At 36.3% G+C, this 18292-nt stretch overlaps 1 protein-coding gene across 3 annotated transcripts in view; it reads left to right on the forward strand.

Moving 5' to 3' along the window:
* CADM2 (cell adhesion molecule 2) overlaps nucleotides 1-18292 on the forward strand; it is a 601907-nt gene that overhangs the window by 533394 nt on the left and 50221 nt on the right. For all 3 annotated transcript variants that reach the window (XM_071563511.1, XM_071563530.1, XM_071563521.1), the window contains one exon: nucleotides 3085-3263. In XM_071563511.1, the coding sequence (XP_071419612.1) occupies nucleotides 3085-3263 (179 nt within the window). The remainder of the gene's footprint in view (nucleotides 1-3084; nucleotides 3264-18292) is intronic.

An 18292-nucleotide genomic window follows, 5' to 3' on the forward strand; every position in this document is an offset into this window, starting at 1 on the left:
ATCATAATATGCAGAAGTGTTACTTACCATACCTGCAATATTCATTGCCACTGCTAGGAGATCAGTGTAAGACAGATAAAAGTAAATACGTTTTTGCATAGCAGGTAGGGAACTTCCAGAATTCATTGCTACAGAAGCCTGGGTTGACAGACATTATAAGAAGATTGCAAAAGATATTAGAGACAGTCATAGGCAACAGGTCTAAATACCAAGTAAACACAAAAGAGAACAAGAGATGTGCCCTGTAGCATCTCTGACAGAATGATTGTGGATGCTGGCAGAGTGCAGGAGGAATGGACCACGGGAAAGGGATGTAGTCACATGCTTTCCTTAAACAACCATCCCCTTATTGCTGACCACAGCAGTACCATGGCCTGGGTGCATGAGCATGTCTCATGTTCTTAGCACACTCCTGCCTAACTAGTGAATTGTTTAGACCACAGTGTCTCAAAGCTTCCTAGCAGTGCAGACAAAATTTAATTTTGTGGTTGTGACAGAATTGCTGCTTTAGGCACCATCATGCCTGAGAGCTGTGCCTGGTCACCAAGATGTGTGGACTATGGGCCTGCTGCCCAGGAATTGTTCTGCTGCTGCCACAAATACAGCACAGGATGGCTTAATAATAACTATTAATTAACATCTTCCACAACACCCCCAGTATGCAGATCTGCCTCTCTCTAAGCTGTGATTTTTCTGCCATGTATCATTTTGCAACCATAGCTAAGTGCTCTGTATAAGACTACAGCTGGTATATTACACTGTGACAGAGTCCTGAATAATTTATATCTAAGTCTCTATTTCATACTTATTTGTTATCCTATGGGTTTTCCCCTAGGATATGCCATCCAGTTTCAATTTAAAATGTAAGTTCCATGAATTACCACTGCACAGAAGTTGCTTTAACATGCCATTTATGCAGGTAATGGTGCACATTGTAGCAGAAGTGTCTCAGAGGTTTCCACTCCTGGGATTACAGATTCACAGTAGACCAATAAATGGGAAACAATGAGGAGTTTGCTAGAAAATTGAACAAATCCACCTTACCATATCAAAGAAATCACACCTTAATGTTGTGAACTCTGTAGGGCATGTTTCTGCTACAGCATGGACATCTAAAGTCCCAGCTCACATTAAGCAGAAAGGAAGTGTGTACATTTTGTGTCATGTGTATTTAAATATCTGCTCATGAAAATTCACTTAGGAAGAGTATTATGACATATTAATAGTGAGCTATAAATAAGGCCCATTACGCCAGCAGTTCTTAATTCTTGCTTTATTATCTGGATATATGATTTTCTGAAAAATATCATAACTTCAGACAGCAGCAATTTCAACAATGTCTTAGCAGGATGTCATCCAAATATTACAAAAAGGTGTATAAAACTGTTATATTTGAAGATAAATATTTCAGATATTCACAGAGTATTCTGAGTTGGGAGGGACCCACAGTATTGTTACTTTAAAGAGCTATATGAACTACATAGCAGTAAGTACATTTCAGAAAAATACTCTTTGTTTACATATGTTGCCTAACTTAAAAGAAAATTATGTTGTTGTGGGCATTAGGACTATTTTTCTGTGAATGAGGCCACATTTTGGCAAAATGTTTCTTTTTAAGTATTTAATTCTTACTCTTAACACTTATTATGTTTAATAGTCTTTGAACATCTGATTCCAATTAATTAAATTAACTATTTCTTGAGTAAGACTAGTGACTAACTTGGCAACTGCTAATTCTATAACACTGTACTGTACTTTATTTTATTACCAAATCACACAACTGAGTATTTCAATAGGACAATATAATGTAATATTCTCCTATCAAATATATGTGCCAATCTAGAACAGCTTCTGACTGAAATCACTTAAGTACTGTACCCAAAAGAAAGAGATTGATATTTGGGTTACAATGTACGAAGCTACAAGTAAGGTAGCAGTGAATTTCCAGGCTGTACTGCTTCAGTGAGCAGTGCCTAAGGGTCTGAGAGGCTCTGTTTGTTACATAGACAGGATTCAGTAAAGCAAACTTTCATTCCCAGTCACAAGCCTGCCTTTTTGGTGATTTCCCTCATGTAAATTTGAAAGTGTATCTTGTTACATGTAGGTAAAGACTGCACACCATAAATACATCATGCTGTCCGTTAGGCAAATCTCCTGAACTGTGGAGCTCTGTGAGTGTCTTTAGGAAAGAGTTAGATATCACTTGCCAGTGGAAAGGTGTATGTGTCAATCTGCAGGATGGGCAGTTCCCTTCTCTCTGGTACCCATGATTTTGCCTAGAGAATTATCACTGCCAGTGTATTCCTTTGGCCTGTTTGATGTGAGTTCATGAGGCACAGAGGAAAAGTTTCATAAAAGAAGGAAATCCAGATTTTTAGTTAAATCTTTCATTGTTTGTGATAACATGTGTAACAAGCAATTATTTAAGGGAAGGATCCAGAAAGGGTGGGAAAAGGGATGGGATGTGACACAGTGCAGCAACTGAAACAAATTTAGATTGTGTGCAAGATGTGCTGCTTTGAGACCGATATGCTTGGTTCAGGAAAAACCCTTGGCACGTGCAAGTGCACTTGTGAATGTGAATGCCCCAAATAATTTGAAAATCCTTTTACAAACCACTTACATCTATCTCATCCTGCTTGCATGATTTCTGGTTCCTGTCAGCCACACAGAACCACATTGCTCATCACACAATGGAAAGTTATTTTCAATTAGCTTGCCAAGCATCTTAACAAACTGTGGGCCCTAATACCTTGCAAGACCTACTTATTTTGTTGTTTTTTTGTTTATTTGTTTGTTTGTTTAATTTAGGAAAGATCTTGGCCTGTTCCATTACTGTTCTCCTTCCTTTTTTATTTCCCTTTTTGTCTCTCCTTATTCTTTCACTTTCTTTAATAGCTGATGTCTGGGATCGTGAGGTTGTAATAGTGACAGTGCATTATACCCAGTAATTCAAACAATGATTGAATATCCTTTGATGGTAGGTTACTATTCCTAAGTTTCTGATGCTGCTTACTTCTGATGTATGTGTTGCATATACATGTTTCATGTGTCTAAATAAATGCATTGCTTTGGATCCAACAGGCCAGAACCAGTACTGTGGACAAAGGACGGTGGAGAACTACCAGACCCAGAGAGAATGGTTGTCAATGGCAGGGTTCTAAGCATCAGTTTCCTAAACAAAACAGACAATGGCACATATCGATGTGAAGCAAAAAATCCTATTGGCCGAAACAGCACAGAATATGTCCTGATAGTACATGGTGAGTGTGTTCTCCTTAGTGCATGTAATGCATATGTAACATTTCAAGCCAATGCAGTCAGTTGCTTATAATCATTACAGAAAGAATAGCAAGAAAGAGCTGGTAGTATAATTGCACTTTGATTGAAGGATGTTGTCTCTTTTATTAGCATGCCTCTCTTCATGCAGTTTAAAAAGAATATCGTCACTTATGTTGTGAACTTTTTGCTAAGAAAGCACCTGTAAAAATGTTTTGCAGTATGTTGGTACTGTTTTAAAAACACTTTGCCTCAGGTCTGGCTGTTCAGATAAAGCTGGTTACAAAAGGATATATATGAAGAGGAATACCAGACAGATGAATGCTTCAGGTTTTCTCTTTAGTTTTTTTATAGACCACCAAATACAGGACATCTGGTTCTTCACACAAGTTATATCCTGCTACTAAGAAAATTCAACTTATATAAGTTAGCTGGTCTGTCATGATAGTCAATCCTCAAAACTATATGATGTCCTTAATTCATTATACTACTTTTAAAAATAGGAAGGTTCACATTAAATTGCAGGTTTTTTTTTCCTTAATTAATTAGACAATATGTGTCCTGAAAACAATAGGTACCTTTTACATTGATCATGAATCAAATTGCTATAACTCAGATATAGGAGAAACTATAATACAAAATTAACATTTGCCTTTAAAACAGCCTTGCAATATGGATCTAGCAGTCTCAAAACATGATATTCCCTTATCACAGATATGTATGTGATAATTCCTGGAAGGTGATGATTTCCATAGTTTGAATTTTAATCTAAGTGAATATAGAGGCAGAAGTTCCAGTGTAGTGTGTGAAGGTACTTTATTTGTCTGATTTTTTTTTTTAATACAACTTCTTTTAACTGCAACAAAATAAAATTTAAAAAAAAAAATGAAAATTACACATCATGTAGATTTTATTTGCTTAAGATGAATTTGGTTATAACAAATATGCATTTCTTTGATGGTTGTAAAGTCTCAAAAATATTTTTCTCTCCAGGTTTAACCTGCCTTTAGGGATTTGGCATAAAACTTCTAATAAGTGCTGCTTTTAGTAAGGAACTATTTACTGCTGCTGTTGGTGAAATGTCATTTATCACAAGAAACCCTTAGATTACTTTCCATTTTTTTTCTTCAAGTTCACTATTAGTTGATGTAGTATTAGTGGCACAAGTAAGTAGGTCTTTGCATAAGGAACACAGAGCCTGTACTGCTGCGTGAGTATTTCTGTATTGAAGACAAACCGAAAAACTAAACCTCCTAACCTCTACTTACATTCGTTACTGCAAGAAGAGAAAAAATATCTTTTACATCCTAGAGGTGGTGGTGTGTTGGTTGTTGGCTGCAGGCACAAAGTGCACTGCCTCTGATGAGGTAATGGCTTCTGCACTTACCATATGTTAAAACTTGTGTCATTGGTGTTTTCTGCTCAATTTATTTACGTGATTATTTCTGAAAATATGGGGTTTTTTTTATAATGGTGGATTTTTTTCCATCAGTGGTAACTGCAATATACCTGTATCAAAGAGTATTTCACCATTTGCTTTGTGTCTTTTGCACAGTGGCATGCCCCCTGTTGATCTGATCATCTTGCAACAACTTCATGGCAGTCTGTAAAATCATTCATTATCAGGGAGGCGTTCTGTTATGTTTGGCAGCACATTAGGCATGTTATCAGGTTTAGCTTGCTCATTGCTGACCTTTTCTGTTATGAGTAACAGAGTTTTCCTAATTGCATTTCTGCAATTCCAGTGTTGGAACTAGAGAAGGTAAATGTCAGGTGCTTCTGAGGTTTCTGAAACAATGAGAGTAATGTGCAGAGTATGAGATGATGTTTAGTGCTTAACAACTTACTGCATTTCAGAGCTGTTAGGTTTATTTTTAAGTACAGAGGAGACTGACACAATTATTTTATCAAGTGTAGCATAATCAGTTGTATAGATCAATTTAAGCAGCCTTACCCCTTCTTATCTCATTACATTCATGAATGTCTCTAGTGAAACATAATCCTCCCCAAATTATACAATATTTTCTCTCTCTTTCTCTTGGGGCCAGAAAACCTACTTTTTATCACTTTCTGAGATGCATCCTTCCATTTAATAGAGAATTTTTAATTTTTTTTTTAATCTTCCTAAATATATCTGGAAGCATCCTTTGAGTTCTCATCCCTTCCCCTGTGCTTAATGTGTTGATGTAATTTTTTTTGTCCTACTGCTTTGTTAGAGCTGATTTATCCCATAAGTATGCCTTCTTACTTTAAATGTTAGATTTCTAATCCAACTACAGGCCAGATTTTCCATGTGAGCTTGCATGAGGAAAGAGAGGATATCAATGGAAGGTATCCTCTGCAGGAGAAGGGGAGTGGAACTATTCTAAAGCTTTTCTTCTCTTATGTATACTGTCATTTGCACTACATTTTTTCTTCTTTTGTTTTAATTTTTTTCTCCCCCTCCTCACTTCTACTCTGACAGATTTTCTGTCTTTCTGTTTGGTAATGTTAACAGATCTTCCTCTGGCTTCTATTATTTTTTCCCTCCCCATGAAATCCCCCTCTGAATGGTACTCGATCTACTAATTCTGTCGGTTTCTTAAGTTATCTCCCTAACAGAGATTGAGACAGCTTTAGTGTAGAGAGAGGATTGCCTAAAAATGGAATCATAATCATAATTATTATACAATCATAATCATTATCATAGTTAGAGATTAAAGGTAACCAAAGTATTTATACATATTGATTATACAAACCAAGGAAAGAGTGTCTTTTACCTTTAACTGGACCACCCTAGACACAAAATTATACAGGAAAGTCGCATTTTTTTTCCACTGCAAGTGATGATGAGATAATACTGTTTTGATGTTAAGTGATGGCAGTGGAAATAAATATTGTGATAAGCAGATGAAGGGCAAGCTGTCCAATGCAATTAGTATCTGATAACATAAAAATTCTTTTTAGATTTGTAGCATAATTTAAAAAAATCAGACTTCAGAGAAATTGAACCTATTTGAATAAAGTGAAAGGCATGGGCTATTAAATATGCTCATGCTGCTTTGCTGAATCAATGTGACTGCTAATTTAATTTTTCTTAACATTTATTGTTAATGATAAATGTCATAAAATACTTTGTGAAGCAGAAAGGTGGGCACGAAGTCAGAGTTTATAGGCAGAAGTACAAAGGGAAGACATGTAGTTTGCTCAAACATTTGTCTCCTGCAGTAACAAAGGCACAAGCTTTAATGGCTGTAGCTGTTGTCATTTCCGTATTCTAATTGGCAAGTCTAGTGCTTTGGAAGTGCACATTCTGGCTAGATATATTACACCTTTTCTTTGGTAATGTGCCCCAGGCAATTTTCACTCTCTTCCAATTTATTAAGAATTTTTGTTTACCTTTGTCCAAATGCTAGTCATTAATCATCAGCAAACAGAGCAAACTGTCAAACTCATGTTGCTCGACCTACAAAACAAAGATTGTAGTTGCAAAGCTTAGCTAATAACTGCACTGATCCAGCTGGAGTTGAGGAAGGGCATGGTCCATCAAAATCAGACTGAAGATGCACCTGTTATGTTTGGAGGGGTAGTTCATAACCTCTTGATGTCACTGCTGAAGACTTAGTTCATCATCACACTGGAGCGAGTGACACGAGCCCACCTCACTGAGAAACCTTCTTAATGGAAACAGCAGCATTTGATAATTTGCAGACCTATTTGAAATAAAGTACCTTGGTGAAATATCCTGATGTGCCAATCCACAGACACGCATTAAATTAATTGAAATATTCAGAGCTATAATGTGTCATGTAGCAATTATCTAGAAGAGCAATATGGAAATTAACATGAATCAGCAGCTGTGGATGGTCAAGGCAGTTCTTATTGTCCTAATTATACATACAGTAGAAAGCATTTGAGCCAGTTACTAAGTGTCTCTGGAGAATAAAAAGTGTCATAACATATTCCTTTGTCTTCAGCCTCTCTGTTTTCTATTTTTTTCTTAGGCAAGCTATTTTTTGCAAATAAAGGCAACTGAAAGACTGAGTTACATTCTCATTAGTATTTTGAAATGTGCTTTGAAAAAGATCTCCTACAATGTGTAAGACCAAAGGTCCCACTGCACCTTTCCTAACTATAACATTATTTATATTCCACCTGCTTGTCCAGTCCCATTTCAAAACATTTGTCATCTTAGCTTTCACAGTAACCTGTGGCAACAAGTTTCTGAATTGAGTTATGTGCTTTGAGGGAAGTGTATTCTCTTTTGTTTGTTTAAGCCTGCTGCTTGATCTCTTCACTTCCCAACTTTGCAAGCTATTTGGCCTCTCTTGCTGTTTTTCCTGGAAGTAACGGGAAGCAGTTAAAATGACTTTTATACTTGGGCTGCTTCCCTTCAGTAGATTCTTAAGTATTTCCACCTTGGTCTCAATTTCTCATTAATTATGATCTTAAACTCTTCATTTCCTGGATTCCTGTCCCCTGTATTCACCCTCCTTCTTTCATGGTCTTTTTTTCACTTTTTTCTTAATTTTTGGTCTAGTTGTAAATCTCTGTGATTGGTTGTTCTCTGTATCTGGTAAATGGGACTATGCCCAATCTGCACCTGGCACTTTGGTTTATTAAATCCTACCTCCAAATACATTTATAGAGGTTAACCTTCTGTGGCCACACAACTCCAGTGTGGTTCACTTCTACATAAATACAAGTTTCTTTTTAAATTAGTATAAACCCTGTGTAATTAAAAACACACATGAAATTAAACAAGCTCTATTACCTCTATCTGTTCTAGATTCATTTATCTTTGTCAGTTCATTTGTCCACTATCAGATTTTTATTACATTTCGTTTCTCTTGTGATGTCCCTGTAGCGGCCCCTCTCTTTCCTTTGTTTCTCTAACTCAGTTGTACATATCTCTCTGTGAAAGTAGAAACTGAGTAGAGCAGTAAATTGAAAGAAATCTGAAGAGGTGAGGATATTTTCTACTTTCTTGGAAAACTCAGCTTACTGAATAGGCAATAGATCTTTTGATTTGCAAATATTGTCACTACAGACCTCGGATAAATCTTACACTGTTTTTGGATACCTTATTGTCATAAACATACATCAAAAATATAAGAAGTATTCACTAGAGAGGCAGAGAGGAGGAAGGAAGGAAAAAAAGCAGCATCCATGTGGAGCAGCACATTCATCAGTAATCTAGTTGCCCTCTCTTTTGGTGTTAAGACCCTACACAGTGAGGTAACTGCATATTTTTCAAAGTTTTCTCCTTTAAATGTTCTGAGTTGAAATGTCTCAATTACACACACATCATTCTTTGCCTATGGGAGTATCCTCCCTTTGGGTGAGCAAACCCTGGGCTTTGTTTGAAAATAGAATGGAGGAGACCTGTGGTGTGATGTAACAATAATAACATTTATGGTGATATGTTGGGAAATTTTGGTAAAAAACCCCCGACATCATCTTTACAGCCATCAAGGCATTCAAGAATACAAGACTCAGAAGACTTCTTAGGCCTTAATTAAAAATTCAGTGCATTTGAATACCTGTGTCTTTTAGTTTTAATATTTTTCTTTTTTTTTATTTGTGTGTGAATTAAAAGAAAGAAGTTTCAATTCTGACTCCTTGAAAAGAAATGTTGAAATTTTTTTCCTATTCCCATTTTGTAAGGTGTAAAAATACTGTAAAAGTATAGAAGACAACTCAGAAACAAAGAAGCCTAAACTTTCAGTTGAAAAATAAATAAATAAAGGAAGATTCTTGAAGACTTTTGTCTCAAAAGCTTTCCTTCCTCCCAAACTCTCTCTTCTTTTTCTCTCTTCCTCTTCCCCACCATCCATGCATTCATATGCAGTCACAAAACAAAGCAGTCAAACAGATAGTCAGTCAACCAGGAAGAGACTTTTTTTTAAATTTTATTTTTAATTTTTTTTACATCATCATATCCTTTGAAATCCCCCTCAGCTGGATAGTTTTAGTGAAAATCAAGGTGAAGAGGAGTGAGGTTGCACTGTCAGGCCTGAGAAAGCAACTCATTATAACCCTCTGTTAAAGGCAGCATTGTAAGCACAGAGAGGATTTTATTCATGTGTTATTCTTCAAAGCATAGCCCTTCAAATTGTGTTGAAATATTTTGATTTTGCATACACATGAATGTTCTTCAGTGACATTATGGTATTAAATAATTATCATAATATTAAATTTGACTTCTCCAGGAGAGTCTTGGTTGTGTTAGAAGGTGTGATCCACACCTTAAAGCCCAATGCAAGTGAATGTCAGCCAGATGAATTAAGAAATCATTGTGTAATATAGCTTTTATTATTGGACAAAAGAAGAATAGTGTTCAGTTGACATTTTCAGGTATGAGAAGTCTGTCAAGAAAGTTAGGGTGGAATTGTTGGCTTAATTTTATGGATGAATTGTCTAGCTATTATCCCTCTCTCAAGGCAGCTTGTTTGAAATTGCTTTTTGTTGACGAATACTTGAATAGAGGGGTGTATAGTTGAGCTGCGTGAACTGATCATTCTTCATTTATGGTGGCTTTAGAAAAATAAGATACAATTTTTTTTTTTCTAGATAAGCTTAAAGTTTGAAAAGGTCAAGTAAATAACCAAATTCCAAACCACACTAACATTTTTGGGACCTATGTTTGACACTTCTACATTTTTAGATTAAAATACTTTTCATGAAGGAAAACTTTTAAAATAAAGTGATTTTTTAGATAACATATGGAAGATTTTTTTTTAATATGCCTATGCTGGAGTACTTATTGAAATAATTTAATTCAGAGCATTACATCAACATCAAATCTCCCTCCAGGTTCAACCTTTAACAAAATATTCTAATATGTATAGTCCATTCCTATTTGAATAGATGTCATACTTATTCTAAAAGCCTGTGGTTTTGGATAATGTCTTTAATAACACACAAGTCTTGAAAATATTTAATTTGCTGTGTATGTATATAATTGGCTAATGTGATAGTCCTTGATTAGGATTTCTTATGTGATTTCTGAAAAGTAAAAGACTATGTTAGCTTTGAATTATAATGAGGGATTTTTTTTTGTTCATGCACAATAATTGCATAAAGTTAATATTTTGGATGCTTGTATATTAGTAGAGCATATACAATGAAGTACATCTTGAACTAGAAATATTACTCTTGCTTTCTTGAAAAGAACTGTTCTAATTGACCTTCAATGCCATGTATTTCTAAAATAGTGCTGTTGAGTTTATTATCAGTGATTTTCTGTAGTAGTAAAGCTTGCTCTCTAATTTCTCTAGACTTCTCACTTTGCTATTGCTTATACCCCCAATTTTCTTGAAGTTTACTTCAACTGAGCTCTTCTCTTTGACATCAGGTTGGAAAATGACCATGTCTATGAAGATCATATGCAATCTTCATGAAGAAAATACAACTTTTAACTGAATAATTTCACTTGGAACTGATGATAATATTGTAGTCATGAATGGTCTTCTGTTTCTGCCTAAATCATTTATTATTCAGAAATCTCAAACTATAGAGATAATATAAAAGTGACTTCTTGATTTTTCTGCCTTGCAACCTTTTCTGCACCATTAGGCTCTATGTTGAATGCAGATAAGCATATTCTGGCTCTGTCTTTCTTATGTGGTGCTTCTATAACTTTCTTTGGAGAATTAGGTGTTCAGTTTTTCACTCAATTCAAGAAAGAAAATGGTACTCTACCTGTGATATTGCTCTAAATGACAATTGGTAATGCCAGGTGATACATCAGTACTGTGCTTAGTTCCAGCTGAGATTGTGAACCTTGGGAAGGTTCTGACCAAATGAAAATAGAATTAAATGCTTAGGAGACTGAGAGGAGCAGGGAAAGCTTCTGCAAAAAATATGCATCTCAGATTGCATTGAGAACTTTCATAGGTAAGGTCTCTGATCACATGGGAAGATGAGCATCAAGGCTCAGTCTTAGCTTATCTCGGACTATTAATATTTCTAACATCCATAATTTGATGTTAAAAATTATTGGTACTGATCATTCTATTTTTGCTACTTGAAATTTTAATTACCTGGCAAGATTTTCTGGAGTTTGTCTTAGCCTGCATTTCTATATTATATAAGGGGAAAAAGTATTCAATCAGATGTTTCTTATTCTTCTAGCATTTTATTTACAGCAAATGAAGTATTTCCGCACTTGTTTTCATTATTCTTTCAATTAAAAAGAAGGTCATATGGACAAAAATTTAAAATTGTCCTGAAAAAAACCTAAAAATATGTAATAAATCTTTAAAATTTTAAAAATCTTGCCAATCTTTCTTCATAGCAAAGGTTCAATCTAAATTTGTGCTGGGATCCCCCTCCAATATGAAATCCTTTAAACTGCAATCACAAAATAAATTTTTTAGCTTTTGCTGCTTGAGTATTTTATGCAATTAAACAAAACTCTCTTTGCTTTATCAAAGTCACATTTTTTTTAATTGCTAAATCCTGTCATAGACTTTGTGCATTGGATCTTCCTCTGACTTGCTATACCTTACTGTGAATCACCTTGACTGTCTCAAGGATTCCAAACTTTTTGGCATCTTTCAGAAAAGCTCATCACCTCGATCTTTCTGTGTGTCTCCCCTGGAAAGGGGAATAGATAGCAAAAAGTAATCAGGAGGACAGTAAGGTGTATCTCAAAACCATTCTCAAGTTGCAAGGAATAAAAATAAAACAAAATAAAAAAGCCATTGCTACCCAAGCTGATAAAGTTAGCTGGAATATGCCATGTGAGGATCTCACACAACACCCTGACTTGTTTCACAACGCTGTGGGCTCCCTCAGGAGCACTAAGAAAGTTTTAACACCATTTGAAGAAACTTACCTGGCAACAGGTTTCCAGATATCAGCTACAACTGAGGGTGTTCATTTTATGAAGAAGGGTAATGAGCCATTTGTGAGAGTGATCCAAACAATTTTCACTCAGAATTACTTTTCTTTTGTTAGAAGGCCTGAAGAGAGGAGAATTAAAGCGCTTAGGGGCTTTTTTTTTCTTTTTTCTTTATCTACTTTATGCTCAGTTCTGCATTTTCTTTGCTTTTCCTTCGCCGGTATCCACACAGCTTTTTTACTCCCCAGATACACCCTGATGAAAAAAAAAAGGATTTCTTGGTAACCTGATGCCTGAGGAGGGTGTATCTTTCAGCTGAAACTGCCCATATTTATCATCATGGCAAGTGAACGCAAAAACAAACCAAAGGAGTGGAGAAAAGAAAAAAAAATTGGCAGGGTAAAACTGTAGAAATGGTTAAAGTGTTTCATTCCTTAGATATTACTGTGGGCCACTGCACTTGTGGATTTGTTTTTCCCCCAGAGTTTTCTGGGTTTTACATTTACTGCAGGATTTGTAATCCTTGATTGGTAGGAGGCAGGGAGGAGCTGAAGGACCCTGACATGCTGAAGTGCTACTTTGGTGCTTGATTGAGGAGAAGGTCTGGATGGATTTCAGTGTTCCCAAGAAGGAAGTGAAATCTCTTTATATATCATTTTGTTGAAAATAAATTAGCAATGTGACCAACCATTCTTTATAAATAACACTGATATTCCACTGGTGAGTTATCCAATTTGATGGCTTAATTGTTAAGGTACTAAATATCTGCCAGCCTGATAGCAAGCTGGGTAATTTTAGCAAAATTAAGTCTTGACTATATTGCATGTATCCCATCATTCATAGTTATGTGTTTCAGAGACAAAGAGTCATGGCAGGAATTCAACTACATGTGTAGAACTCTTTTGAGCAAAAAAAGGCTGAGCATTAAAGATTGACAGCTAGAAAGATAGGGCCTTATTTTCTCAGGTAGTGTACTTTGGTGATAGGAATGTGAGAATTAATTATATTAGTCAGACAGTACAGAGAAGTGCAATAATTGATGTTTTAAGTTGCAAAGATGCCATTCACTTTCCCAAGGTGATTTTCATTGAGATACAGCTATCCTGCTGTGATAAAGTGTTTCAGATTAGTCTTGGACCCCTTTGATTATATTTTGAAATAAAGTAATTTAAAATAAATAACATTCTTGGTTATCTCTTTTTACTAACCTTAAAATTATTGAAGCAGGTTTTGAGTTGTTTAAGCAATTTCAGTGATCTGTCCTGAATTTATCAGAGAAATGAAAGCAGAGGCTATAATAAAATAGAGATCAGCAATCTGTTTACCTCCATTTAGTTTCAACACATGTTCCCATAACAGGGAAATTTTGGAAAATTCTCCTTGACCTCTTTCTTCTTCTCAGTGCAATTCTGGCTGAGCTTTTTGATTTTTTTTCCTGTGCAGGAAGAGTCAAGTGTCACTCTGGGAAAGCTGTCATCTCTGTTCAAGGCTGCTGGTGTCTGAATTTGTATTGTACATTAGCTTTCCCTTATAGGTTTTCAAGGACCAGCTGCTGCTACTTTATTTCATTTAATTTTGAATACTCCTATTTTATGGCTTGGAAAAACAAGGAAATTTGGCTTGTCTGTTTACTTAAAAAGAATAAAAATGAACATCACAGCCTTAATGTGATTTTTAAGCAGTGGCAATGGCCCTAGAACACCATATTAATAGTGATAGAATGGTGCGTTTCTGGGGAAAATCGTGCTGGCTTTATTCATACAAGATGTTTGGAGGCTTTTGTGGTAATATTTTGTCTTGAATGAACTGAAATTGGCACTGCAGGTATGAGGACAAGTGCTTTTTAAAATGCAGTTTTGAGAGAGGTTTTATTTTCCTTTATATTTTTGGTTAGGGTTTTTTTTTAGTTTTTGGGTGGTTTTAGTAGAGGATTAAAATGAGCCTCAGGACATCTATTCTGAACTCCCCTGTCAGGCTCAGAAGTCTGTCAAATTTAAGACATTCCACTTAATTCTTCTGTGTTCATTTCCCCAGCTGTGAAGTGAGAATGATGCTGCCTCTTTTTTCCTAAAATTTCGTCTGTACTGTCCAAATAATGATCTTGCAAATCTTCGGGGTGGAGATCCATTCTTTACTGTGCATATATTTGTTAATGTAGGGTTGTGAACCAAATCAAGACCTGCATAGATGCCTTTTTATAGAAAAAGCTTCTTCATTGAAGTCTGTGATCTCAAACAAGGCCCTAAAACTACCTTTTTATTTAAAATGTTGAATTACAAAATTCATTTCCTTAGCCTCTTGCATGCTCTGCAAATTTTACTTAATTTCTTTCAGGCAAATTGCATAGGCTTCAGTGATTTACCCAGTGCAGTGTTTGTAACTAATGAGAAAGGTGAGCTTTTATACAAGATATATTGAGTCCTTTAAAATAGTAGGCTTTATTATTGCTACTATTTAATTGGAAAGGATTCTTTTTATCTGCTAGCAAAACTTATGCTAAGTTTAGGAAAAAATTAGGTCTTATATTTTGCTTTTCAACTAAATTGTAATTTGAAGTATGTATTATATTCATATAACTCCAGAACATGCAAGATTAATCTTTCTGTTGAATACTTAGTTTGATTTGTCTTTAAATTTGCAATAATAACCATTAGTAAAGTAAAACTTAGAGTGCCTGAAAACAAATTCCTCAATTTAAAAGTATTTGCCTATGTAAGAACTTCAATTTTTTTATACTAAGATAATTTTCAATGTCCAATCACCTTGTTACTATCTTATCAACTTTGTCCTTTTATGTTCTCTGTGTATCACCTGGTTTTAGCACAAGTAGAAATTAAGAAATAACACATCACAGCCTATTCGTTTTCTGCAGTGCAAATGTTGCAATTCATATAATCTGCCCCACCAAAACTGAACAGCAGCAGGTAATATGTGTTGTGAGATACTACCTTGTGTCACCTTTTATTCTTCTGCTTCACTGGGAGCAAGAATGGTGAGCTTTTGAAATGGCTCGACTGGTGACAAACAACAAGTCTGACGGACAGGGAAATGGGAGCGTGTTCCAGCATCTCAGGGCCTTCATTGCAAACTTCTCTCTCCGTTCCCAGGGAGCTGCAGCGAGAGTGCTTTTGCTGATAGCAAATTCAGTGGAGTGCTGTGGGGAGCAAAATGATCCCTAAAGTAAGCACTGAGGGCTTCAAAGGTCGAGCCCGACATTTTGAAAGCTATGAGCCACCAGTGCAATACTTAAATGTTCATGTTAGATGATTTCCCCTGAAATGCTTGGTTCAAGTTTCCTGGGGTCCCTGTGTGCAGCTCCACTAACTGTGTGTGCAAGACTACCCCCAGTCTCCAGGTGACAAAGATGTATTTGTGGCAACATCTGTGCTATGCAGAAAGGTCATGTTTTTCTATCCATTAAAAAAAAAAAGAAAGAAAAAGAAAAAAACCTTTTTATCTGCATTTACAGCTACTCTTTGAATTTTAGCAAGTACTCATGAGCATTATAGAACACATAGTCCCAGTGCCTACTAAATCCCAGACTCTGATGACTGCTAGAGAAAGAGCGAGGGCTGCCTTCGCTTGGCAGGTTCTGCTTGTTAAAGTCCACGTGGAAGGTGGTAGAGATGGGTTTTACCCAAAAACCCTTCCTGTCCATGTGACCCAGAGTCCCACAGCACTTCTGAGAGCTGGTCTGAGTCTGGGCAGATGCACTTTGAGAGAGGAGAAAAGTCGCAGAGCCGATCACTTCTCTCAGCCCTGAGAACTTACCCTCCCTTACCATGTCCTTCCTAATACATTGAGGCACTTCCTTCCCATTGCTTCTTTCTTGTCACCTGCCTGAGATCCACAGCTGCTTGTTTTCTGACAGCTCACCCAGCTGTCCTGAACTTGACCTGCTTTGGTGGTGGAAAATCAGCTTTTCACACACCTGTAGTCTTTGTGAGTCCTGGTGTTGCTCTGGTGCACAAAGCAAATGAGAGATTCACTAGAGGAGTTGTTTCAAGACAACTTAGGGCAGCTAGCTTTTCCTTCATATTTCAGTGTCAAAATAGATAGCATAATCCGAAATAACTTGCTACTACACCTTGTGGTTTTTTTAAAAAAATTCATCACATTTTTTATTTTGTCAAAAGCAATTCTGATCAGAGCATGTGTTGTAAAATGTACCACGGTGTGATATCAGGCCCTGATTTTAAGTGATTTGGGATGACACTGTACCACGAGTACTAAGTATTAATATTGAAATGGGCTTTGTTCTTTTGAGTTATATCCTTAAATTTCTAAGGACAGGATTTGGGCCAGGGATGTGCAGATTCCAGTTTTTTCCTTGCCTCTTTGAAAACAGAAGGAAAGTCTTTTTTTTTTTTTCTGTAAATTGTTATACTTCATCCTCCTTCTTTTGCTGCTGAAACCTGTTGCTTTTGAAAGAGGAGTAAAACCAAAGAAACAAAGCAACCACCAAGCTAAAAAAAAAATTTCGAAGAAGAGAAAACGATTGTTATTCCCAGTTCCTAATTTAAGAAGAAAAAGAAGCAGCATCAAAATTGTAGTATCTCTTAGCACTTGGAGGTTTTTCTCTGTCATGACTGTGCAACCAAATTATATTTAATCAAACTTTAATGAAATGTCTCACATCTTCTAACATGCAGTATCAGCTACAGGCCCACTAAATGTCTTACAATAATAGGGCTATGTGAATTTATTTTATTTTATTTCTAATCTGCCTAGCCTTTTTAGCCCATCTGTATGTCTTGCAATATGAACTCATTCACCAGAAGTCTCTAATGCTTTAACTAGGGATATAGATCTACATGGAGCTTTTCTTAAAAGGGTTTGGATATTTTTAATGACATCTGATTTGCTAGCAAAAATGTCAAGCACATAATTGCCATTTCAGAGTTTCATAAATCTGAATCAATTAGTAAAAAGAACCCCTTGACCTCATGTCCATGAGCGTTCATGATCATTCAGTCTAAGTGCTAAGGAGCTATTGGCACATGATATTCAAGCTGAATGATCCTTTTGTTCAGTCCCGCTTTCTTGGAGCAAGGGTAAGTGCAGCTCCCTTTGAATTTAAAACCTTGCTAAATTATTTAGTGCTACATACCACAGACTGATTAAATTTTGCACAGAGTAGTGAGATTGTTTCCCAGGTAGGTCATCACTCAGTTCAGTTTACCACTTAAAATTTCTTTCATTCTCAGTCAAAATACAGCAAGGGCCATCCATCATTATCACTCTGTCCTTTAATTTTTCTGTCAGCCTTTGTCAAGCTTGAAACAAAAGCCTTTACATTTTTATCAACTGCAGCTATTGTTGTCTGATTTGTGCTCAGTCATGTCAAAATATTGGTTGTGTTTTTACCAAAAAAGTAAAATATTTTTAGTAGGTCAGATCCATCTTTCATGTAAGCCTGCTAAACCAAACAGAACTATTTCTCATTTGTTTGGAGATGGAGAGTAAAAATGCTTAGGGCCAAATGGGCAGTGAAAGTAAATTGTCCAGGCTCCCTGCACTTAAAGGATGAATGTCCTCTGCCTTAGTAAGAAGAATGTGGCATCAATTCAAGAAAGGAGAGGCAAACAGGAAATTTTGTTCAGGCATGGCTTGACACTGTTTTAAGCCAACCTTGTATAACATTATTCTGCCACTCTAAGCAGCTCTGCTCAGGAGCAGCCCCGAGACCAAACCAAGCATTGTGTGTTCCTCCTTTTTCCATTCTCCCTTTGGGATCAGCCTGCTGTCTGCCTTCACCTTCAGCTTGGTGGGATGGTAGCACCAGAGTTGCCTTGAGGAACCCCTTCCTAAACCCTTCCTCTTACTGTTCTCTGCACCCACCAAACTGGGATGTTGTGTCGGGTCCTCACTGGAAAGAGAGTGCTTGGCTGAGCATTTGCAGCTAAGCTCAGACCTCCATGTGTCAGTAGAGGTGACAGGTGTATCTTTTATCGAAAATACAGTTCAGGTCTTACATGTGCAACATGTGGAAAGATCAGTGAAAAAGAGATGGGATTGGAATCAGTTACTTCCCTTGGCATGGAGGTTGGCCCCCTTTCTGTTTCCAACTTCTATGGAACCAATTAGTTCTCTATGAATTGTTTCTATTTCAGAGCTGGCAAGGTTTTGAAATAAATACTAACTTCAATACATTATTGGATTTTTGCGTGAGTGTCAACAGACACT

This window comes from Pithys albifrons, chromosome 1, assembly GCF_047495875.1.
Source record: "Pithys albifrons albifrons isolate INPA30051 chromosome 1, PitAlb_v1, whole genome shotgun sequence".
Classification (NCBI taxonomy): Eukaryota; Metazoa; Chordata; class Aves; order Passeriformes; family Thamnophilidae; genus Pithys; species Pithys albifrons.